Consider the following 24973-nt stretch of genomic DNA (forward strand, 5'->3'; position numbering starts at 1 on the left):
GCACCAAAGAATTGCCTGGCAAGTATTAAAAATGCCAGTTCCTAGGACCCTTGCCCAGATAGTCTGATGCAGTAAGTCTAGCATGCAGCTCAGGAATCTGCATTTTAAGAAACACCCAAGTGATTGCGACACCAGTGGTCCCAAGAATGCACACAGAAAAGCACTGAATAAAACGTAACAGAGACGACGAGGCTGTAACGAAGCCATGGCAGTGGGGATGGAGAGAAAGGACAACACGGTGCTCTTCCCTGACCCCGTCCTCTAGGTGCATTTCTAGGCATCTCACATCTGGCTTCTTAAGCTCTGCATCCAATTAAAAACATCAGGGTACACTTTTCACAGGGCTTTATAGTTTTCATTTTATTTTAACCTCACAAATTCCTATGTGAAGTAGAACAGACATATTACAGAGAAGTGGTTAACCTATATCTAACAGACATCAAATGCAATGTGTCTGGGCAAAGAGTATCTAAAGCTGGGAGCCCCAGGCCTTGTCACTCTGAGGTCTTTCTTTTACTTTTTCAAAGAATATCAGGTTCTTCAAATCAGAAACACTGCCACCAGGAGCCATCTTCTTCGTTATGGTCACTAAAATCATGCTTAATGACTAGGTGTGGATTGCTAACTCCCACAGCTTCCAGCAGCTTCTGGGCTTCCTCATCAAATGCCTCTTTGCACAACCTGAGAAAACAGGGGAACATCTCTTCTTGCATTCAATTTTCCCACAGCCCTTTACTTTCTCCGGGAAATTTATTTCAATGGAGTAGGGGAACTGTTCTGTTAAAGTAGAGAGAGAATATTAACATGGCTGGGGAGTAGAAAAGGAAGAGGAATATGCTGAGTGGAATCATACAGTTGAAGGAAAATGCTATATGGAAGAGAAAGGGAGAAATAGATTAAAATTTAAAAGGATCCTCCAAGAGCCTTTTTTTTTTCCAGTCAAGCAAAATAGTACTACTACTGATGGTGAAAACAGCAAACACATACATTGTTTATTATGTTAGGCACTGTTTTAAAAACCACCTATATTGGCTCAAGTGATCAGTCCTTACAATAAGCCTATGTGTAGATATTATCATTTCACCTATTTTACAGATAAGGTAACTGAAACAGAGAGACTGGAGATCAGCACAAGTTCAAATATGTAGTAACCGGCAAGGCCGTAATTCAAATTCTGGTAGTCTGGTTCTAGAGTTTGTGGCTCTTAACCACTATGCTACAGATGTCTCTAAAAGTTCAGTGTTCTATGGGAGGAAAACAAATAAGGGCCTAGAAGATACCCAAAGATCCACAGTCAGGTTAATCCCAAGGCCTGCAGTATGAGTGCATACTTAAAGTGGCTCCCCCAATCCCTCATTTCAGAAAACTTTCTTCCTGAGAAACCAATGAAGACTTACCCTAGAACTTGTAGTTTACATTCAGTAGACCTCAAGACTTCACATAACTTCATAATTCCTTCACAACCTAAGGTATTCTGTGTCAGGTTCATTTTTATCAGCCTTTGGTTGCTGCTAAGAGTAGAGGAGAGATCCTGACAACAGCGAGAGGTCAAACCACAGTATTCCAGTCTGCAGTGAAGAGAGACTACAGATAAAATTGACTTTATCCCACAACAGAGAGCACGCACACAAGAGATCTGTGAGCTGGGAGTGGAGGATGACTCTAGAAGCTTAAAAAATAAGAGCACAACTGGGGGAAATTTAAGAAATAATATAAGTACTTATAATAGTCATTATTCTAGACACTTACGGGCTGAATACATCCCTTCCAATATCATGAATTACAAATTCATAATTACAGTCCAGGGAATAAATAAAATATGGAGGCACATTAACCCTTTGAGTACCATGCATAATCGAAATTTGGATCAAAATGAGAAAAAATGATATCAATATATAACCTGAGGTACAAAAAAAGAGAACAAAATATGAATTATTCCATTGTTATTTACATTTATGGCATAGAAAAAAAAGTTGCTGGGAGCGACACTGGCACTTTTGGGAAAATTGGTCAGCGTCGCTCACAGTGATGTTGGCACTCAAAGGGTTAAGAAAAACTATAAAGTAGTTGAATCCTTGAACAGCATTAAAAATACAGATTTTAGAAATATGGTATTGTTTAAAAAGCAAGGTATATAATAAGGTCTCCTGCACCATGCCATTCATGCAAATAAAAATGCATGCACCAAGAAACAACATCACATCTTTTACAAGGATACACACAATTCTGTGGCAAATTTCAAACACATTAGGTCAGTTGCCTACAGGTGTGAATGAGAATGTTTAGTGGAGATAAATTAACCAACTAACCAACCAATAATCAATGGGCCTGTGCATAAACCAATGACAATACAATACCATGAACTAAGGAAATATGGTAAACTCAGTCTTTGTACCTGATGATTCCCCCTAACCAACTAATTTAAATTTAATTTTCACCTTAATGTTTACATTGTCTTTCAATAACTGAGTGCATATATACCTACTTAGTATACAAAATATTTTTTAAGTTGCTACTCACATGGAGCACACATTAACACAGTGGATCAATAGTCCCACAATATCACACAAAATAAACCTTAGGGAAAAAAGTATTATAAAACATAAAAGATTATCAAGAATTCATCAGGAAACAATCATTCTAAATTTGTGGTCACTAATAACAGTCAAATAAGCTGTGCTACATTTGTACAATGGAATACCACATGGCTGTAAAAAAGAAGGAAATCTTACCTTTTGCCACAGCGTGGAGATTATTATGCTAAGTGAAATTAGCCAATCAGAGAAAGACAAATACCATATTATCTCACTTATATGTGGAATCTAATGAACAAAATAAACTGATGAACAAAACAGAAACAGAGGCAGGGATACATAGAACAGACAGGCAGCTGTGTGGGAGAGGGAGGACTGGATGAAGGAAGGTGGAGGGATTAGCCAAAAAACATATATATGTACATAACCCATAGACACAGACAATCATGTGGTGATGGCCAGAGGGAAAAAGGGTGGAGACTGGGTGAAGGTAGACAAAAGTGGGGAAAATAGAGATGGAAAGAGACTTTGCTTGGGGCGATGGGCCCACAATGCAGTGGGCAGATGATGTTTTACTGAGTTGTACACTTGAAACCTGTAAGGTTTTGAGAACCAATGTCACCCCAATAAATTCAATTAAAAATACAGGAAACAAAAACTAACCACTACAAAATGAAAAACAAATCTACGATTATAAAGGAGATTTTAAACATTTTTCACAGTAATTCAATTATCTGCGAAAAAAAAATATCACTAAAAATATAGATGATTCAAAAAACAGGAACAACAATTTTAACTGATGTGAAATACTACAACCAACAGCTCTTCATATTCTTTTCAAGCACACTATTAAGCCCTTATAAAAACTGACTACATACTAGGCCATGGACAAATGTCATCATGTTTCAAAGAACTGAAACCATGTATGTTCTCAGGCCACAATGCTAGAGAGTAAATATAAAAGGGTAACAAGAAACTGCTCTTGTATTTGAAAATCAAGGAATACACTTTCAAACAATCCATGGGTTAAAGAAAAAATCATAAAGGCAGTTAAATATTATAGACTCAAAAATAATGACAACACTTCACATAATATCGAAACTTGTAAGATGAAGTTAATGCAATGATTTAAAGGAAAATCATAATCTTTATGTAGGTCTGTGTTGGAAAAGAAGAAATATTTATGAGCTAAGAATCCAGTTCAATGATTTAGAAAAACAATGGTAAAATAAACTCAACCAAAATAGAAGAAAAGTATTAAGATAGAAACAATAACTATTGAAACATCACTGGATATCTAAATCACTAGAGATGATTCAGAAATTAAGGATATAATAATATTAGACACTTCCCAATACATTTTATAATTTAGATGAATAAATAAAAGCACAGGAATACTATTACTTACCAAAATTACTCAGTAAGAGAAAACTTACATAAATGTTTAATTATTTTAAAAATTGAATCAGTAGTCAAAAATGTCACCACACAAAGGAAACTTCAGATCATATAACTTCACCAGAAATTTCTACTAAGCTCAAAAAAGAAATAATTCTAATCTTACACAATCATATGCCAAAACACACACCTGACTGGCTAAAATTTTAACAATTAAGTCTGACTAAATTGCCAAGATTAGAGAACAATAGGAACTCTTACACACTGGCAGTGGTTAGAATAAACTGGTACCATCCTTTTGACAGTATCTGATACATTTGAAGACATATATTCCCCCAACACATAACAAGTCCACTCCTAATTATTTACCCTAGATAAGTGTGTATGCATGTGCGTCAGAATTCATGCATTAAAGTCTTTATAGCATCACTAAATCATAAAGGAAAGGAAATGAAAACAACCCCAAAGTCCACCAACAACATAATGATTATTCTAGTTTTTGGTGTGGTCATTTGTCAAAATTTTTTACAGAAATAAAAATGAATTAACAATAGCTACATGAAGCAACTGGATAACACATTTACATTTTTTTTAGTACTCACCCAAGGACCTGTTTATTGACTAAAGAGAGAGATACAGAGAAACATTGATCTGAGAGAGAAACATCGATTGGTTGCCTCCCATGTGTGCCCTGACGAGGGATCGAACCTACAATCCAGATGATGTGCCCTGACCAGGAAATGAACCCACAACATCCTGTTGTATGGGAGGATGCTCCAACAAAATTAGCCACCCAGCCAGGGCAGCAACTGGGTGACTTGTACGATCTTAACAATTAAGCATCTTCATTGCTGTGATAAACATATATGGAAAGTCAATGAAAACATAGGAAAAAGCAACACTTTCTTGGAAGATTCAGAGAAACATATCATAGTGTCTGGGCTTTCCAAAGGTAAAGCAAAAATTTTGCCCAGAAGTCAATAATTCATGCTGTATGACTAAAAATGTATTCTCCAATATTAGTTCAAGATTTAAAAAGAAAATAAAAATCCAAGCAATATCCGACTGAACATAAGTATTCAGAACATAGGATAAGATTTTATTAGATTGCAAACTCCTTAAAGAGCATTGATAGCGTTTTTCTAGATAGAAGACGATTAGTAAAATCTCAGATTTAATAAAAATTATTAATACAAGGCCAGACGGGATATATATGAAGGATGATAGTATGTGGAAGACCAAATTAAGTACCATTTATTTAATACATACCCTGTTTAAGGTACTAAAAAGGATACTGAAAAGGATACAAAGAAATGTGAATTATGGCTTTACACTAACAACGTACATTACACATTGATCCATATATCTGAAATTCAGATTCTCATGTATGAGAGTAACTTACCTTATAACCCCATCTATTTTCCATTCTCTCTCCATATACTAAATTTCTTCCAGCTATACTAGCCACCAAATAGCTATCATTTTCCTAATGGAAATTTGAACTCACCCAAGCCTCTGAATATTACAGTTCGGATGTCTCAAAGCTTCACATAGAATTTTGACTCCATCGTCCTGCAAATCATTGTTCCCAACATCCAGGTTCTGCAGGTTTGGGTTGTTCACAATAGCAGAAGCCAGATCCAGACAACATGCACTAGTGAGAACACAACCCATCAGTCTGCAAGAAATACAAAAGAAAAGTAAGACCTTTAGTTGTGAAGCTTAGTTTATTCCTGGGAGAGATGCTCAGGTATTTGAGCCTTTTTTCTGACCCTTTTCTATCTGTAGTCCAGGATGGACACAGGAAGGTCTAACATTACCAGTAGGAACACATGGGATTTCTTAATAAGCAGAAAAAGACAGTAGGTGAAAAAAACTGTTTTCTCCCACAAACAGGATGCTATCTATCAAGCTTCCTTAATCAAGGATATAAACACTTATTCCCACCAATACTAAACAATATTATAAGCTTTCCCAAGGAACTGGTGTCTATACTTTCAGTTTCTAATATATTTTTGTTATAAAAACGCTTTTCAGGAATCTATCTCAAAATGTTATCTCCAAAGAATCAATAAGCTGCATATAAAAAGATATTTCTTTCAAGTCTTTTGTAGGACATTCAAGAGCATTTACAATCTGGCCTCAAGCGTTCCCTTTCCCTCTTTTGTCCTCACCCTATTCTCCAACCATACAACCTATTGTTTTCCAAATATACTACATCTATCCTCATCCTCCTTCTTTTCTCTATTCTTTCCTTCTGCCTAGGATATCTATAATAACAAAATCCTCTTCATCTTTCAAGCCTACACTGACTCACGTCTCCTCCATCCCATTCCTTGCTCCTTGACACTTGTCATACCCTCAAAACAAAATATGGAATGGATTAGAGTTGGCATTAAGTTCCCTACTATCAGCATTTTGTGAGCTACTTGAGGACAAGAGCATCACCTTAGTAATAACCTTTAGCCACCTCAGCAGCTAGCTCATATTTGTTGTAAACACTGGCTGAGAGAATTGGCATGGCCTACAGAGACTATGAAGGTAGCTAAGAAAGCACAAACTAATTTATGTGTTTACAGCAATGCTAATGAGAGAAACTGGGCTAAACAAATATCTTGTGCATATAGGTCACTTAGAAATTATGTTTCTGGAACTGAAATAAAGGCATTAGAGTAAAATTTTATCTTCCAATTGAATAATAATCAAGGAAACTTCAGAGAATCACATTGTAACCCGTATCATATATATTTTCCTAAAGGAAGGACAGATGTTTATTGGACCCAATAATTTAATCACTTCAGTGTTTATAGATGTGACAAGTAAACTCATTTGGAAATTTTGTTATCATGAGTCAGTTCAGTCAAACCAAACACTCTAGGTATACTAACAATCTTGAATTTATAGTTCTAAAAAACAACACTGGGATTAGACCCTTAATGACTCATCCAGGCTACTAGCCGTGGGAGGCCCTAGTGGGAAAGTGAGCTGAGATTGCTAAGTGACACCTATATCTTGCTTCACTCTAGCTACAATATTTATATAATGAAATCGTAAATATTTTTCTTAAACGATTAATAAAGTAATTACAATCGACTTCCCTCAGGCAGGGAGGACCAGAGCCGTAAGGCTTAACATAGACACTTTATTTTTACCTTGGTTGTGCCCGAGTGACTCTACTGTGTCCTTTATCTTACATCCATGAAGCTGCAATTGGGCTCTACTAGCTTTTTTTTGGGGGGGGGGGAGTATCTTGGCAGGAGAGGTCCCCCCTGAGGAGCAAGGGGTCCAAGTCCCAAACCAGGACCCCAGCCTAGGGTTCCAGTACCAGGAAGAGAAGTCCCCATAACTTCTGACTCTGAATACTGAGGACTGAGGCTGAAGGAAATGAAGAGCTTCTGAAGTCCTAGGAAGTTCCTCTTAAAGGGCCTGTGAATTAACTTACTCAAACTCACTCCCTCTGAGCTAGTATGTCTACTTTCTTGACCAGGTTAGGGAAGTTTTCCACCTTTTATAAAAAATTCATTTTCAATTTCTTGCCATCTCTCTTCTGGCATACTCATGATGCGGATCTTCGTACATTTGACATTGTCTCAGAGGCTCCTTACTATCTTCATTCTTTTTGGATTCTTTTTTCTTTTTGCTGTTCTGATAGAATAATTTTTGCTTCCATATATTACAGATTGCTGATTTGAGTCTTGGCTTCATCTATTCTACTGTTGATTCCCTGTAAATTATTCTTCATTTTAATTAGTGTATCCTTCACTTCCGACTGGTCCTTTTTAATACTGTTGAAGTTTTCACTAAGTTTGTTACGTATCCTTATAAACGGTGTTTTGAACTCTGCATCTAGTTGATTGCTCATCTCCATTTCGTTTAGTTCTCTTTCTGGAGTTTTGTTCTGTTCTTTTATTTGGGACATGTTTCTTTGTCTCTTCATGTGGCATCCTCCCTGTGTTTGTTTCTATTTATTAGGTAGAGTGGCTATATCTTCCGGGCTTGGTAGAGTGGCTTCATGGAGTAGGTGTTCTGTAAGGTCTAGTGGCATAGCCTCCTAGGTCATCCAAGCTGGGCACTTGATATGTGCCCCCTGTGTAGACTGTGTATACCCTCTTCTCATAGTTGAGATTGATTACTGTTGGCATGTCAATGGGAGGGATTTACCCCCAAGCCAATTAGCTGCAAGGATTGGCTGAGACTACCAACTTCTGATCACCATGGAGGATCAGCTGTGCAGGGGACCCCCTATAGAGTAGGGGCTCTAGTGTCCACGAGTCTGTCTCTTGAGTGTGTCATTTGTGGAGGTGATTGGCTGGTGGTGATTCAACCTGGTCTGAAGCTGTCCACTGGCTGTGCTGGCTCTGGGGCCTTTTGGGAGGTGCAGACCAAGGTTAGCCACCACCTGCGTTCTGCCTGGGGCTACCCAACATGAAATACTAAGCAATCTGCAGATGGTTGCTACTTTTGCTGGTCTTGGAGTTGCCCAGGAGTGGCCTGAGCTGTTTCCAGTGGTTTTTCCATACAAATATCCTGTTTTTGCTCATGCTTCACATTTTCTTAAAATCCCTGAAATAAGCAGAATCTGACTTCAGTATGCCTTATACCTCTCACTAACTAGCCCAGGCCCATTAAAATAATAAGGTAATTGTATGTAAGTATTTAAATGTGTTTCTGAAATACTGTCATGTGAAAAGGAAACCTCAAAGTCACATCTACACAGTAATCGCAATTATACATACATATATCATGTGTAAGTGTGCATACCTATTGACAGAGTAAGAGAGAACAGAACAAGAATAAACACAGTGGCTGTTAAAGAATGACCGGATTGTTGAATATTTAAAAAAATTCCCTTCCCAATTTAAAAGTTAACCCAATTACAAAACTTAATTTTAGAAAGAAAAGCTAGTAGAGCCCAATTGCAGCTTCATGGATGTAAGATAAAGGACACAGTAGAGTCACTGGGGCACAACCAAGGTAAAAATAAAGTGTCTATGTTAAGCCTTATGGCTCTGGTCCCCCCTGCCTGAGGGAAGTTGATTGTAATTACTCTATTAATCGTTTAAGAAAAATAGGATGAATAGACTTCCTGGCTAGACTTAGAATGAAAGAGAGGGATCAATGGTATATTCTTTTTTTCTGTTAGATACTCGGCCTTTCTTTCCATACCTCACAGTAGTAATTAAAGCTACACAAAACTAAGGTCAAAGAAGACCTACTCCAGGTCCTGAAGGTTAGAGCTTGGATGCCGAAAGACATCACACAGAAGCTTTACTCCATCATCCTGTAGCCAGTTTGACCCGAGATCCAGATGTGTCAGGCTCTTGTTGCTTAGGAGAGCAAGTGACAGATGTTCACTGCTAACTGAAGTGAAATGGCAACGTCTCAGCCTACAGGAAGGACAATGTGAGAAAAAAAAATTGAATTATTGCTCTACTGCCTGAATATACCTTTGAAAAGGTTTCACGTTATTATCTTTATCTACTTGCCAATACTCCATCTCAGGTCAAATAGCCTCTTCCCTCATTGCCTCTTTGGCTGTCTCCCTTGGGAACCATAGGTTTGCACCAAACTGGCCTACAAACTGGATTCACATTCTTCGGAATTTTTATTACTATAAATAAAATGTTAATCTCTTTACATTGCGATAAATATAGTACCCTGTTGCAGAGGTAGCTACCTGGAGCAGAGGAGCAGGCATATGGAGTAGAATGGGAGTAATTATAATAAAATAAGTACTTTTTGTACATAATAAAAGTGACATTTCCAATCCGTAGGGAAAAGATATATTACGCCATAAATGATTTGGGGACAAGGAACTTGACATGGAGGAAAAACAGTTTAAGTCTTATAACAAATTTAATTTGGAATAATTTAACACTTAAATGTTAAAAATTAAACCATAAAGAGTATGAAAAAGGTGACATAAGTACATTCTTTTTAAAGAAAGATATTTCCATTTTGACAAAACTTCTAGAAGTCATGAGAGGGAAGACAATTAGACTTCACAAAAATTTTAAACTTCTATATTCTAAAAATGACCATAAAGAAAATTAAAAATACAGTAACATGCTACATAAATTAGTTACAATACATAAAATGTAATAGTAATAGTGTATATGTGATATTAGTAACTATAATATATAACAGATAAAGAAAACATCCAGAAGAACATTGGGCCTATGAAGAGACAATTCCTAGAATATTAAAGACCAAAAACATTAGAAAAGATGCTCAATATCAAATCCTTTTTTAGTTATTTTCAATTATCTAATTAACATTGATCAAAAAGATTCCAAATACCCAATAAGGATATCAAAATGCAGGCCCCTAAACTACTGAGGGAATATAAACTATCTATCTGGAGACAATTTAACCATATCTGACAAAATAAGTTTTGATTCATCAATTCCATGTCTATGAAAGTATCTAATGGCAACTAACAGAATAATCACAGTGTGATCCAGCCATTCCATGGAATGCTATACTTCTGTTCAATGGTACTCTTACATATTTACCTGTTCTGAGCCCAGAATATGGAGCTGGATAGATGGACTTTAGTCCTGAATCCATCTTTTTCTTGTGAGCATTAGGGAAGATGCATAAACTTTCTAAGCCTCACATTCCTCACCTGGACAATGAGGCACTTAGAACTCAGGCTGCCAGTTTGACAGCATCAGGTGCTTTTGTACAGGTTTAAAAAAAATAGCACAGGGCCCAGCATACAGGGAGGACACAATAAATGGCAATTATTAATATCACCATCCTCATCATTTTCATTATCATTAAGGCCAACAGTAGGGAAAAAGCGACAGAATGTGTTCATATTATCTTCCCATTTTAAATATATTTCAAAATGTAGATTATAGTGGAAGACACTTACACAAGGCTCTGTAGAGTACACTGTGGGTGTTTCAAGACATCACTCAAAAGCTTTACTCCACCATCTCCCAAGAGGTTGTCTGCCAAGCACAAATGTGTCAGCCTTTTATTGCTGATGAGAGCGACAGAGAGATCTTTGCAACCAGCTACTGTGAGGCCACAGCTTTCTAAGCTGAAGGAGAAAACACAGATGGGAAGGGATCAGTCAAATCCCAAAGTTCATGCTTCTCTTCTCCTTCACAGGGAAGTTAGCTGGTACTTACAACCCCTACACCTCAACTACAGACTCAGCCTCATCAAAGTTACTTAAATGAGATTCCATGTCAGCTATGTACAGGGTATAATGCCACACCAAATAGGATGGGAAAGGAAAAGCCTGGAACAAATGAAAATGAAGTCAATCATGAAGAGAAGCAGTGTCTAAAAGTCAAGGAAAAGAGTAAGAGCAGGAGAGGGAGGAAAGGAGCTGCTCTTCCACGGTCAGTGTCAAGGCCCAGGCAGTTTGCCCACCCACATCATAACTAAGCTATCCAAGACTGAACAAGAAACAAAACAAAGCAAAAAGACTCACGACAGTCTCTCTAGGTGACACTTTGGATGTCTTAAGGCCTCACACAACAGCTCCACTCCATCATCCAATAGATTATTGGTCGACAGATTCAGAAATATCAGGCTCTGGCTTCTGACAAGAGCCTTAGAGATATTCAGACAACAAAGTGTAGTTAGGTCACAGGATTCCAAGCTGGAAAACAATACAGAGAAATAGGAATAATCCTCCTTAGAGAAGAATTTTAACTACTGCTCACCCAGCCAGATCATTTGGTCACACGGATCTGGGCCTGTGGGACCCTTTCTGAAAATCTAGCTTACCTACGTAGACTGAGAGTTGTTTAACTCAATCATGAGGCTCTGAAAGAGACTCAGGAAGGAGAGGGTGGGAAGCTTGCCTTTTCCATCCCCATGTCCCCAGTGCCCTATGAAAATATTCAAAACTATTTTTAAATATTATCATTTTTTGATCCAGAGGCATGTCCTCCAACTACAACATGGGTGAAGGTGGACTGAAGGAGAGCTGCATACTTTTAACTCTTCAGCCTCTGAAACAGATGGGTGGGAAACCAGGAGCCAAAGCTGGGACTGCCACTACTGTCTGCCAAAGCTCATTTACAAATGGGACTCAACCCACACTTTCTGAAGAACCCAATCTTTAAGAGTGAAAACAAGAAGTAAGTCAGAAGTTCAAGTTTCTAAAAAATGAAGTAAAAGAAGGGAAGCAGAAGAAAAGAGTGCATGTAGAGCCCCTATATTTGGAGACATATTAGAGACCACCTGTGTGCTCGGTTGGCTGGGCCTGATACCAGCCAGCTATTTGTAAGAAGAGTCCGGCAGCTGAAGTGTTCCTGGAACATGAAGTTGTTCTGGTTATTCCTTTCAATGAAGGACTTATTAACTCAAGTCCCTCAGGAATTGGTTCTATTCATCAAAATCAGGGCATATAGAGATAGGAATGGGACTAGACCTCAATGGATAACCTAGAACATGGCGTAAGGCTGAAAATCTCAACTTGCTCTGAAAGGTACTATGGACTGAATAGTGGTCCCCAAAATTTCTATGTTGAACCCCTAATTCCCAATGTACTGTATTTGGAGACAGGGCCTTTAATGAAGTAATTCAATTAAATGAGGTCAACAGGACTGGTATCCTTACAAGAGGACAGTACACCAGGAATGTGCAAACACAAAAAATGGCCATGTGAGGACACAGTGAGAAGGCACCCATTTGCAAGCCAAGGAGAGAAGCCTTACCTGAAACTACCCTGCCAACACCCTGAGTTTGAACTTCCAGCCTCCACAACTGTGAGGAATAAATTTCTGCAGCCTAAGCTACCTAGTCTGTGGCATTCCCTTATGGCAGCCTGAGTAGACAAACACTAAAGGGTATTATATCAGCAACCAAGCAGGCAGTTAGGGAAACACAGGAAATCTCATACACTGTGTTTGGAGAGAGCTCTTCCAGACAGAAAAATAACCCAATATTATGGGGCCTATAGATAAATTATTAAAGTTTAACAGAAAGAAAACATTAATGGGACAGAAAATAAGCACATGTATAACATGGCCAGCCAACTGTCCATGGTTCTTAAAACATGGGGTCTAAAACAAACATAAAACTGGAAACTCTCCCACATGAAATGTCAATACGAGATCCACAGGACTCTTGATTACACTTTAGTGGACACTCATAATAGGGATATAGCCAATCCTACATAATGTAGTGTTTTATTATTACAAAGCTCTGATGACTACTGCTACCAAAACATTCTATTCACTGGTGCAAGGAGCCCTATTAGTTCACCCAGAGAGATGGTTTCCTGTCTAAAAGCCTAGCAACTGGGCCTGTATGAAGGTTTATCAAACCTCAAACGATGAGAGAGATCTTAGGAAGTCCAGCTGCTCTGTTAAGTACTAAGGCATTTTGTCTTGGATCCACAGCTACTGATGTAAGAAAATATCTTTCCCTCCGCTTAATAGCTTTGTGCCGCTAATATGTTTTACTTTTAGAAAGAGGAACCAATGACCTACTTCTCACTTGGGTTCCAGACCAGAGGCTGCAGGTTACAGAAAATTTCTCAAAATGTCCTACTATTTCATAGATGGTAAAAACTAATACCCTAACCCGGCTTGCTGATAACTGAACTCAATACCTGTTCAAGAATTATCCAACAACTTCTCAGCCATACTGAAAGTGAACTGCATCCTGTAAAAACTAGTGAGACCTAAAAAATTCCCAGTGGTAATAATTCATATCTCTATTGTCAAAAAGAAGGTCTTGTCTCAGATTTTACTTGTTTTTTTCTACACACAAATTATCACTTGCTTCCCACAAATACACACCTATCTTGGCCTTTCATACATCAAGCTTCATTCTTGCACTCCTCCACCCCCAACTGAATCCAGGGATAATAAATACCTCTAAGGCAATACTTACTGCAATGAAGTTTTTTATTTTGCTTTTATTTGTTAGAAACTGGATGAACTATCTTTCTTTGGAAAGTAAGATCTTCCTTGAAACCTGTCACACAATGTGCAGACCAAGTATGACTGCTAAGCCTCTTGCTTTCATAAAGAAAATCAGGCCTATCAGGAAGATCAATAGTGTGTTACCGCCAAGAGGGCACAGTGGCCACACTTATTCCTCAATGTTCTGTACTGGTCACTGAACTCAATTATAAGATGAGGGGGATTCATTATCAAAAATTAAGCAAAACTAAGCCTGCCCCAGCACTGCCCCCAGTTACCATCAGTGCATTCTTTTCTGAGTATTCAAAGATACAATGAAAATATACATTCCTTCATTTAAATATGAAAAAAACATAAATCTTTATAAATTCTGGGTCTACTCTTTTTTCAGGTTAAGGAGATGGATACACAGAGAACTATACAATGATGGGGCCTTTGCAGGGAGGGGGGCCGCAGGGGGGAGGAGTTAGAAGTCCTAGCTGGAGGAAATCAGCCTGAATCTACTGATTCCCCACTATTCCATAGCATAAAACTAGACTTCAGCTAGCCCTATGAACAGCAATTCCTGGCTGGACAAAATTCTCAATTGTAATTTTAAAAAATCACAACTTACCTCAGATTCTGTAGTTTACAATTTGGGTGTCTCAAGGCTTCGCATAATGACTTTACTCCATTGTCCCCTATATCACTTCCTTTCAGGTCTAGATGACACAGATTCTGGTTGTGAGTCAAAGAACTAGCAATATTCCAACAACCATCAGGGAAAGAAAAAAATCTCAACCTTCAGAAGAAAAATATGCAGGAGGGATTACAAAATCATTTCTGTCCCTGGCTACAGCACCTCCTCCTTTTCAAACCCAACTCTTAGATATTATCTAAATATTCTTGCCATCTCTTATCCTGCTCTAGGTTTCTTGTATTCCAGGACTGGTCATAAACCCCCGTTTCAGAATGCTGCTTAGAAAAACATTTGGGTTACAGCTTAGGTCACCATTATTTCCTGACAACTCATACTCTCAATTTGGGGGGGTTTTGTGTATGTGTGACCTTGAAGGAAAAGAAGGTAATAACATCAGGAAAAACAGAAGAGGAGTTTTCAAACTCTTAACCCCAGGAATGACTATCAAAAATAATTGGAACTATTCCAAATACTGCAATTACAACATTAATTCATATTTAATCCTTTAAATAACCCAAGGTAAATTCACTGTTAATATCAACTGTTTAATGTGCATAATTAGCAAAATATATTATTGCAAAATATGCCCTGTCATCTCATGGACCTGCCTAGAATGCCTTACCTCTGTGTTCTTCCTCATCTAGAAAATCCCTCAAAAACCCATGTCAATAGCTACTACGTTCTGTGCAAACTTTCCCAGAAAAGGTTAGTTATGCTTCTACATTCCCAGAGCTTTCCACTGTTTATGTTCTTAAAGTATTTTACATAGTGAATTTTAAGTATTTGTTTACTGTTGGTCTCCCCTAATAAGTAGGAGTAGGAAGTGGGACAAAGAAATTGGAACAACTCTATTAAATTTTCTCATGCCAGACTTACAGTAGTTTTTGTAGTTTACAGTTTGGGTGCCTTAGTTCTTGATAAAAAATCTTCATTGCTAATTCATCAAGGTTGCTATGACACAGGTCCAATTCTCTCAAGTGTTCATTTGTATGTAGCACAGAGCAGAGATCTTGCCAGCAATAATAAGCATCCCTTTGCCTACATAATTGGGAAAAGAAAAGACCGATGAATCTATTTCAGTCCAGTAACTCTCAGAAGTTGGTAATGGGTGGCGGTAAGTGGACTTTTGGAAATGGCGAGAGCATGCAGTGCAGGTCGGGTATAGGCACAGTCCACCAGGAAGTCTTCCTCTTGGTGCTCCAGAGGCTTTCTTTGCCCAACAGCTTCCCCCCACACACAACACACTCCTTCAATGCACAAAATAAAAACTAGAGAGATTTCACTTGGGAGGAAGAGACTCAGGAAGGACAAGAGAGAAGTCTTCAAATATCAGAAGAGCCAATATCAAGAGGAAAAAATAATATATGACCACAAAGAGGAAGATTAGGAACACTGACTACACATTAGGAATCTACAGGTTTGAGCCCCAGTCCTACCATTTACTAGCTAATAGTACTATAAGCAAGTCTCATTCATTCTATGAGCTCATAGTTTTCTTCATCTATAAAATGGAAATGCCATCCCTCTCACAAGGTTGTGAAGATTTAATAGTCAATTTTAGTTGGGACACAAAAGTACTTTGTAAATTTAAAAATGTTATATAATTTAATTATTAGGCATACTATCAAGAAAGCCATTATAAACAAATAAAAGGTAATAAGAAATAAAAAAGAAGATAATCTAGTGATTATAAGCATAAGCTCTAGAACGAAACAGTCCTGAGTCCCAACTGCCATTCACTAAACTGGGTGATTCTGGCAACACTACTAACCTATGTGAGCCTCACCTTCTTAATCTTAGAAAATGAATGCAATACTTCTTAGTATCACTGTGAAGATTCAGTAAGAAAAGCTATAGGGAATGCTTAGCAAATGTTACACCTTGTAAAGGCTCCTACCAATTAGTATCTATTTATATTAAAATATATATAAGTCCAGCATGTTGCCTTGAACATCATAGCTACTACAGGACAAGAAAAGAGTATCTTTTTTTCCCTCTGTCCTCCTAGGTTCCCTGGCTTGCACCCTGTAAAATTAGACTGACAAGAGACAGATCAACAAGAGAAAAGCACACAAATTTTATTAGCATGTGCATCTCAGATACATATGGGAAAAAATCAGTTATGGGTAAGTCAAGAGGGTAGTTAGAACTTGGGGTCAACAGCCTGGCTGGTGTGGCTCAGTTGGTTGGAGTGCTGTCTTGTAACTGGAAGGCTGTGGGTTCAATTCCTGGTTAGGCACATGCCTAGGTTTTGTGCGACTCCCAGTCCAGACCTGTACAGGAGGCACCAATCAATGCTTCTCTCTTGCATCGCTATTTCTCTCTCTCCCTTCCTCTCTCTCTCTAAAAGCAGTGGGGGAAAAATGTTCTTGGGTGAGGATTAAAAAAAAAAGACTCTGGGATCTACATACCTAATTTATTTAGTAGGGCAATGGAAGAGGGGAAAAGGGTGCTTATGGAAAAACAAATGACTTTTTGGAAAGATAAGTGGGCCCCTAGGAAACTATAGTTTATGACAATGTCTGTCTGGCTGTAGTGCCAACTTCTGTCTCCAAGAAGAGATGAGAGCTACTCTCAGGAAGAGTTGAAGACAGTTGAGTACTTTTGGGAAGCTCTGCTTTGAAGCAGGTAAGGGATTCCAGGAACTCAAATATTTTCAATTCAAAATAATTCTTACAAAAGTGGCACATTTTGGAGTGGCATATCCTGATCTCTCTTCACTATTCAATGAACATTGGATCCCCCCCATACCTTACTTAAATTGGGGTGATGTTGCAGAGCAGTGGTCCCTACATCACCTGAGGTGTTAAATTTGAGAAAACTAGGCAGTAATTCATTCAAACATTCAAGTGCTTACAATGCACAAATATTACAGAAAAAATGGTGAACAAGATAGAAATTCTGCTCTTAAGTTTACAATGCAGTTACACTGTAGAAGAGACCAAGGTTACCTATAATGTTCCTTTTAAAACACTGGGTTCTCAGACATTTTTGATTTTGGCAGCAATGCCAACTCTAGTATTAGATAACGCTACAACAGGTGAAGGTAGCACAAAGACTGGCTATATAGCAGCCAGAATGTCTTCCTAAGATTTATCACTAGGCATAAAATACATTCTAAATGCCCCAGGTTCAATTACATCTTCTTTAAATAGAACTATGAAATCAGAATCAAGAAAACTGACTGAAGGAGATCATTTATAACTTTCTCAGGACAGTAAAGTGAGGGTCAGAGCATTCCAGCCTATAACTCTTACTCCCACAGTTCAGACAGAAGTGAAATGTATTCTTATAAGAGGAATGCTGCAATTGTAGTAGCAGCAACGAGAGAGTTCGGTAGCTGCAAAACCAAGAAGTTATAACCAGATGTGTGACCTCCTTCATGGTACACACCTACTTGGTACCTCAGTGTTTGAGAAGTAAAATGGCAATAGGAATGCCCCCTAGGATTTTTAGGAGGCTAAATGAGTTGGGACTTAGAAGACTATAAGGTATGTGTGAAGCAAATCTTAGCCAATATTTCATGTGTGCTTAAATCAATGATTATACACTTAAGTTTCTAGGTGAATGTCCCTGAATCTCAAGTTTTCCAGTCTTAAAAATAAATTGAAATATGGTATTGACCAGACTTAAATTGGATTATGTTCAATATCCTGTGCACTCTATGTGCCATATAGTAAGTCCTCAATGAATTTTAGTTAAATCTATAACTAATTCCATAGTTTAAATCTTCCCCCAGACTTAGATGGGTAGAGTCACAAAAGGCAGCTTGAAGAAGAGGAAAGAGTATAATAATAAGCATAAAACGCTGAAGATTCATTTATTCTTTCAAAATACTTATTCAGCACCTATTATTTCTTACCTACATCTGATTCTCTCCATTAAGGTGTTACAGGGCTGAGACTTTTCATACAAAGGCTGACCTATGTCCAGGCAACAGGGAAAGGGAGCTAGGTCAGCAGAGGACAGTGGACCATAGTCCAGAGAGATGACCTATGTACACTAGTTCCTGCAAGAAACTCCTGGTCCCTGTTCTCTGGGGGCACTGCTTTTGCAAGTTCAATAGATGTAGGGGAGTGGATGTAAGTCTGTGCTGTGCCCCAGCCCTCCCTGAGGACTGAAGACTCATTCCCTGGTTGTTGGGCGTGTTCACAGCTGACAGCTCTCAGTCAAGTCCCTCTATTGGGATTATTCTCAAGCCAAGGAGCCATTTCAGGCAAGTAGCCATGATCGGTTAATAGGGGGTTTCCATGCCTGGTATCTTTTTCTCAAGATGGGACAACTCTGAAAGGTTATCCTGGCTCTGGGACCTCAGCTAAACAACTCCTCCCGTCCCCCTGACAAAATCTACTTACTGCCTTCACTCCCTGACAGGGCACTTTGGGGCAATGACCGACCGTGCTTACCAAGATTCAGCTGGGTGGCTTGATTTTAACATCTTCTTCTCAAATACCTCAGTTACACACAGTTTAATGGTCCGTAAACACTGGCAATGCTTAACGCAGAATGCAGATGCAAGCAAATGGATTTTCCCACAAATATTAATGACAACCTTTTGGAAATATCTCATTGCCTGGCTTATAAATGCTTCATCTTGAGTCTCATACAGACAGTGAAGCAACTCCAGACATCCCACCTGCAGTGGGAAATAGCCAATGTTTCCTAATATTTCCAACCCCTGAAGTATCTTCTCTTTTATCTCCAGTGACATTTTACAGTTAAAAGTTTCCTCCAGTTGTTTCACTCGATCTTCATTCAAAAGGCCAAACAAAAAGCATTTCATCTGTGTCAAATGAGGGTCATTAGAACCGGCGCTTGCAAGTAACAGCTTCAAGTCTGCAAAAGACTGAGAGGAAAGGTCCGCGGGTCCCCAGCTGTCTTTCAGTATATACAACATAGCTGCAAAAAACTCCTGAATGTGTAGGTGGGTGAACTCATAGCAGTTTTCATAATCTGTGTCCTTCTGAAGAATATTCATGGCCAGGAAAACTGAGACATCAGATTTAGTTAACCCATGCTTTCTGAGGTTTTCCCTGTAGAACACATGTGTCATAGTGCATACTCCTTTGGCAGCCAGGAGGCACAGGCTCCTCAGTTGGGTTTGGTTGGGTAGACTAGCACAGCTTCCATCTACCCGTGTGAACAAGCCAGACACATAGGAGGTAAACAGAGCTGTGGTGGTTTTGCAGGTCAATGTGACATCACCACCTATCTCCATTTGCTGCTGCAGACAGGTACAAGTGACCCAGCACACCAAGGGCACTTTGCACATGCTGAAAAGTGTCTCATTGTTTCTTAGTAAACTCAGTACTTGCGAGGCCCACTTCTTGTCTTCAAAAAACTGGTAAATATACTTTTCTCTTGCATCCTCAGACATACCTAGTAGCTCCACAGAATGCTGACTTTTCAACAAGGGCTTTAGTTTCTTGCAAGCTGTGAGTCTCGTTGTCACCAATAAGGATGACTCAGGAAGCATCACTCTCCTCAGCAAACTACTCATGAGAAAGGACACTGGGTGTACCTGGGTCCAGTCTTCACACAGCGCAAACTCGGGTTCCTCAAAGGCGAAGTTCAGTTCGTCGAAACTATCAATGATAAAAAGGAGACTCTTTGGCTGGGACATAATCCTTTCAATGGGGCCCTCTGTGCTGGGCCAGTCCTGTGATATCATTTGAACAAAGCTTCTTTCTCTCCACTGGTTAATTTCTCTTGCGTTAAGATAGAAAATATAGGCAAACTTGTGCTGATAGAGAGTGCCCTGGGACCAGTCTAACATTGCCTTTCTCACCAGGGTGGTTTTCCCGACTCCAGCAGCCCCCTGAAGCACCACTGTCTGTGGCTGCTCACTGGTGTTGACATCCGCGTCAAACAGATGTTCCAACAGTTCTCTACCTTCCTCAGCAATTTCATGACGGAAATCTTTAGGTTCTCCAAGTAAATACTTCTTGTCCCACATGAGGCAAAATTTATCCTGTATTTGAATTCTGTATTCTGTTCCATCACCTAAATCAGAATAGAGCAGGAACAAAACAAAGATATACATGATCAAAACATATTCTATTATTTGTAATGTTCAGAATACTGGACTTGAACTTAGAAACAAGAAGTGATAGAGGCTGAAATCAAAGCTGGCTGGTTTAGGTAAGAAAAATGTAAACAAAACAAAAATGTTCTTATAGATTTAAAACATACATTCGAAATTTAAAAAAAATAGAACTGATGATGTAGAAAAATGAATTTGGGATGGCAAATAAAAATTAAATCTGATCTAGAAATATTTTCTCTCCTTTATACTTTTCTCCACAGAGAAAAAAGATTGTATGTGCATAGAACAGAGTCTCATTCAGATTTGAAAGGAACACAGGCCACAATTAACAATGATAGCCAGAGAGGACCTGAAGACAGAGCTGAAACTACAGATCAAAGTAATCCATCCACTTTATATAAGTAAAACATTAATAGAAATGAACACTGAAACATAGCCTGAAGAATAATTTTTATTTCATTTTATTTAGTTTTTATTGAATTTATTGGAGTGACACTGGTTAACAGAATTATACAAAGAAAGGAAAAAAATTCCTAAGTGTCCAAGTAGAATGAAACTATAATTTCATCTTTTCTTAGTTAAGTCCGATTCCATCTTTAAATCTCAATTAAATGTCACTAGCTCAGGAAGGAAGTTTTCTCTGAACCTCAATGCTAGAAGTTCTCTCTTTCATATATTCTCAAAACACAGTATATTTTTTTATTCATAGCACATATCATAAGCTGCAATTATTTAATTTTTTTAAAGTAAATACAGCTGACCATTGAACAACACAGGTTTGAACTATGCAGGTCCATTTATATGTGTATAGCTGGCCCTCCATATCCTGGGTTTTGCATCCACAGAGACAACCAATGGAGAACTGAAAACAGTATTCTTGACATACCGTTGGGAATCTGTGGATGTGGAGGGCTGACCGTATGCACTGTTCTACATCATTTTATATAAGTGACTTGAGCATCCACCAAAGAGTCCTGGAACCAATTCTCTTCAGATATAAGGCTAACTTTTTGTCTGTTCTACTAGGGCACTCAGTACAAACATCTAACATATTTTATATCCCACTAAATTATGCTCACTTCTCCTCCAAGAGAAGTTATGGTTCTAGGCACTCTTTACGGTATAATATATAGTAGAGTGCAATACTTAAAAGAAATAAGGATAATTTTTACTTTCCTTGTTTAGTTTTACTGTATTCCAATTTTTCTAACAGTAAATTGCTATGGAGATAAGACCCTGATTTCTTAAATTTGTGGCCAGTTATATACCACAAAAATAAATGTCCTTATACTGAATCAGAAATTAAGGTCAAAGTGGGAAGCCATCTTCAAGATCATGTAATACAATAAGCAATTTTTATTTATTAGCCCTTGGAATGAAGCAGGTATTTGATTATTTCATGAGTAAAAGAGTGTGGCCTGTTAGAAACCAGCATAGCTGAGTTAAGAATAAAGCTTCTTCACCTGCTTCAGTTTTCTCTGTACTGTAATTCTATTTACATAAGCAGAAATTCAACTACATAGGATTCAAAACAAAGTAAGGATAATGGAAATGAGATTGAACTAAGACTGAGAAGACCTGGTTCTAGAAATTACATTTTATATGGACTAGTCAGTCACCACCCTGGGAACTCAATTACAGCATCACTTCTAAAGAAAGAATAGATATGGTAAGCCAAACAGTCCCTGCCAGCTCAAGGACTCGTTAGCCCATAAAACAGACACAAATATACCTCTGTTCATTAGACTTTCATCTCTGATTGGGCGTTCCCAAATACCATTCTCTTGAGGCCCTGAATCAACATGGCTCTACACTCTGACTTTGGCCAGAGAGCCAGTTTTGCTGAGTCTTTTTGAACGATAATCAGCAAATAGGTAGGATCTTAGAAGTTGTTAACAAGAGTTGAACAGAAGTGCCCTGGCAGATAAACCCTATCATGCTTCAAAAGCTTCAACTCCACCCAAGTCTGATAAAAGCCCATTTACTTACCCAGCACTGCCTCCTGGTCACCTTCTGCCTCTCTGGCTCTGGTGTCCTCTGGTTCCATGGTCTGGGCTGCCCCTACAACATAACAGAATTATGAGATTACCAAAAACAAGGAGAGCTTTGGTAATGGCCAGAACAGGGGCCAGAATTATCCTCAGTGGTCCAATTCTATGGCCATCTGGGCTTAAGAAAACTAGTCAACAGAGCCTCAGACTACACCAGTTTAGCTGAGGGAAAACAACACTGAAGTAGGAGGCTTCTTGCCATGCCCCCCACCCTCTAACAGGGCAGGTGGTCTAGCATAAGCCTAAGTTTCCTTGTCTGTATGGACCTCACAACAATATAAGGCTCAAAGGAAATATGAGTAAGGAATTTCAGATGTCTAAAATACTTCATACTTGGGAATGACTAAAATACTGACCTGACTTACATCCCTTAATAATTTTTTTGTCCATTCTTTGTATTTCAGCAAAGATTTAAATCATATTTGCCATTTCTTAAAGTTTAACCTAGCATATGACTTTATTTGTAGGTACATTAAATGAGATAATTCTTATCACTCAGTTGCTTTAACCATGCTAATTGATACCAAATGAATGCATTACTCCCAAATTAACAAGCCAGGCTGATAATAGTACTCAAAACCTTCCAGTCTGTTCAGTGTTTCTCAAATGATCCCACAAGCTCCCAATGTACTTGACTATCACGGAACTTGTATCCCACAGAATGGTTTAATCTCTAAGTCCCATATACAGAATCATCCCAGCAGGCTCCAGGAAGTACTTCTTTCTCCCTCCCCCCAAGTATGTTCTTAGAATCACTCACTATTGATCTCTGGTTTTATTCTCTTACACAGATCCTTCAGGTTCATCTTCTCAAAGATTTTGAGAGCCACGTCCAAGGCCTGCTCTCCTGGATAATGCTTGTTCATCAGGTTAGCCAGGTCCTCCCGCTTGGCCTTCTTCACTTCAGCCCAGGGTATCATGCAGTTCCCAAGTCCCAAGGTCTCATTCTTTAGAAGGAACTTGAATTTATGTAATTCCTCTTTATTTAGCTCCTCCAAGCACAGTAGCAGCCCAAACTCAGAAAAGAAGGAAGATGACGATGAATCTGTCATCTTGTCCATGAGTCAATATTCAGGCTTCAGTAGGGAAAAATAATTGGAATACATGGAACCAATGGAAAAGATTAGGAAACGAAATATCTATAAAAATATAGATTGATTCAACAAAAACATGTTGAAGCTTACTATATTCTGCTCACTGCTGACCTAGTGTTCTCTGTGATCCACTTTCTATCATAAAAACACTCCTCTAATACAGATCACTGTATATTTCTTCCACCTTCCTAAGAGTTACTGCTCCAAGTCCCATCATATATGAGCTGTAAGAAATAAAGACAACTCATCTCTCAGAGCCTGGGTTTACTCCTCTGCAAAGCAAGGATATCTGAGGCAACTGCAGAGACCCACAGTATAAATTAAATCAGGTGGACTGCATGCATCACCTGGCACAGAACAAGACCCTTCTAAGTACTGGCAAATTTCCTCATCCCTTTCTCCCTCACCAACATTTAACGTGTATCTCAGCCTATAAAATATTGTTATTGTACCCCAACCATACACATTAGTCCTGAAGAACATGCAACTGGAATACGCCACCAGCTTCCTCCTATTGTCATGTCATCTCTGATCACGAACCCCCATGCAGTTACTGTGGGTCTGTATTCCTGGCTCAGAAGCTGCTTTCACCTCTACTCCCCATCACAGTTCTAGGTGAGTTCAGAATTAAAGCCCATCTGAAACATCACTCTCTCACGTCCTTGACCTTAACTCCCATGACCTTATTTTACTCCAGCATTTCACTCTGAGGCTCTCACTCCAGATGTTATCAACAACAACTACTCAAAATCTTAAACTCCGAAGTCCCATAACCCATTCTCTACTAGTATCTTCCAGCGTACTGATTAGTTTCATGCCCTCACCCCCATTGTGACAGTTCTTCAAACACTATCAAATCCTAGTCTTTTGAGCCCTGTGTTTCCCTCGTATTTATTGGCCATCTTTAGAACTTTATAGTCACCATGGGTACTCCAGTTAATCACTTAAACCATATCTTCAAGTTCCTCATCTCCTTTTCAGTGATTTGCCTAAAGAGACAGAGCTAGTAAGTGGTACAGCTGGACCTTGACTTAGATCTTTCTCTAAACCCCTTTCCAGCCTTCCTTAATGCCTCCCTCTATACTTGCCAAGGAGATTGGAAAAGTTGCATGGGGAAATAAAAAATGGAGCAAATGGAAATTTTACTTCTCAAACAGAAGGTGAGTTATCTCAAAATATATAGTAATTGGTGAGTTATCACTTGTTTGGGGGAAGTTGTGGGTGGAGGGCTTGGTTTCTTTTTTTGTTTTAACTGCACCATGGAATTATTCT

The 24973-nt window shown here is 38.6% G+C and overlaps 1 protein-coding gene across 1 annotated transcript; it reads right to left on the reverse strand.

Annotated features, from left to right (window-relative positions):
- Window positions 1-422: 422 nt before the first annotated feature.
- Window positions 423-23668, reverse strand: NLRP14 (NLR family pyrin domain containing 14). Its single transcript, XM_090267672.1, has 11 exons — window positions 23368-23668; window positions 22546-22617; window positions 18917-20513; window positions 15387-15548; window positions 14445-14612; window positions 11383-11553; window positions 10813-10983; window positions 9149-9319; window positions 5440-5610; window positions 1398-1568; window positions 423-681 (listed from the first exon to the last, which is right to left on the reverse strand). The coding sequence occupies exons 1-11, from the start codon at window positions 23666-23668 to the stop codon at window positions 546-548; spliced, it is 3291 nt and encodes a 1096-aa protein (XP_090123798.1). The 3' UTR covers window positions 423-545.
- Window positions 23669-24973: the final 1305 nt, after the last annotated feature.

This window comes from Furipterus horrens, unplaced genomic scaffold, assembly GCF_987537825.1.
Source record: "Furipterus horrens unplaced genomic scaffold, mFurHor1.1.pri manual_scaffold_2, whole genome shotgun sequence".
NCBI classification, from domain to species: Eukaryota; Metazoa; Chordata; class Mammalia; order Chiroptera; family Furipteridae; genus Furipterus; species Furipterus horrens.

Excerpts from the sequence above, each read along its gene's own strand:
- NLRP14 (XM_090267672.1), bottom strand. The coding sequence starts at position 23,668 with ATGGACAAGATGACAGATTCATCGTCATCTTCCTTCTTTTCTGAGTTT. Across the intron at positions 15,549-18,916 it reads AGCCACCCAGCTGAATCTTG|GCAAAGGGATGCTTATTATT; the intron begins GTAAGCACGGTC and ends CCAATTATGTAG. Across the intron at positions 14,613-15,386 it reads TGTAAACTACAAAAACTACT|GTTGAGATTTTTTTCTTTCC; the intron begins GTAAGTCTGGCA and ends TTTCTTCTGAAG.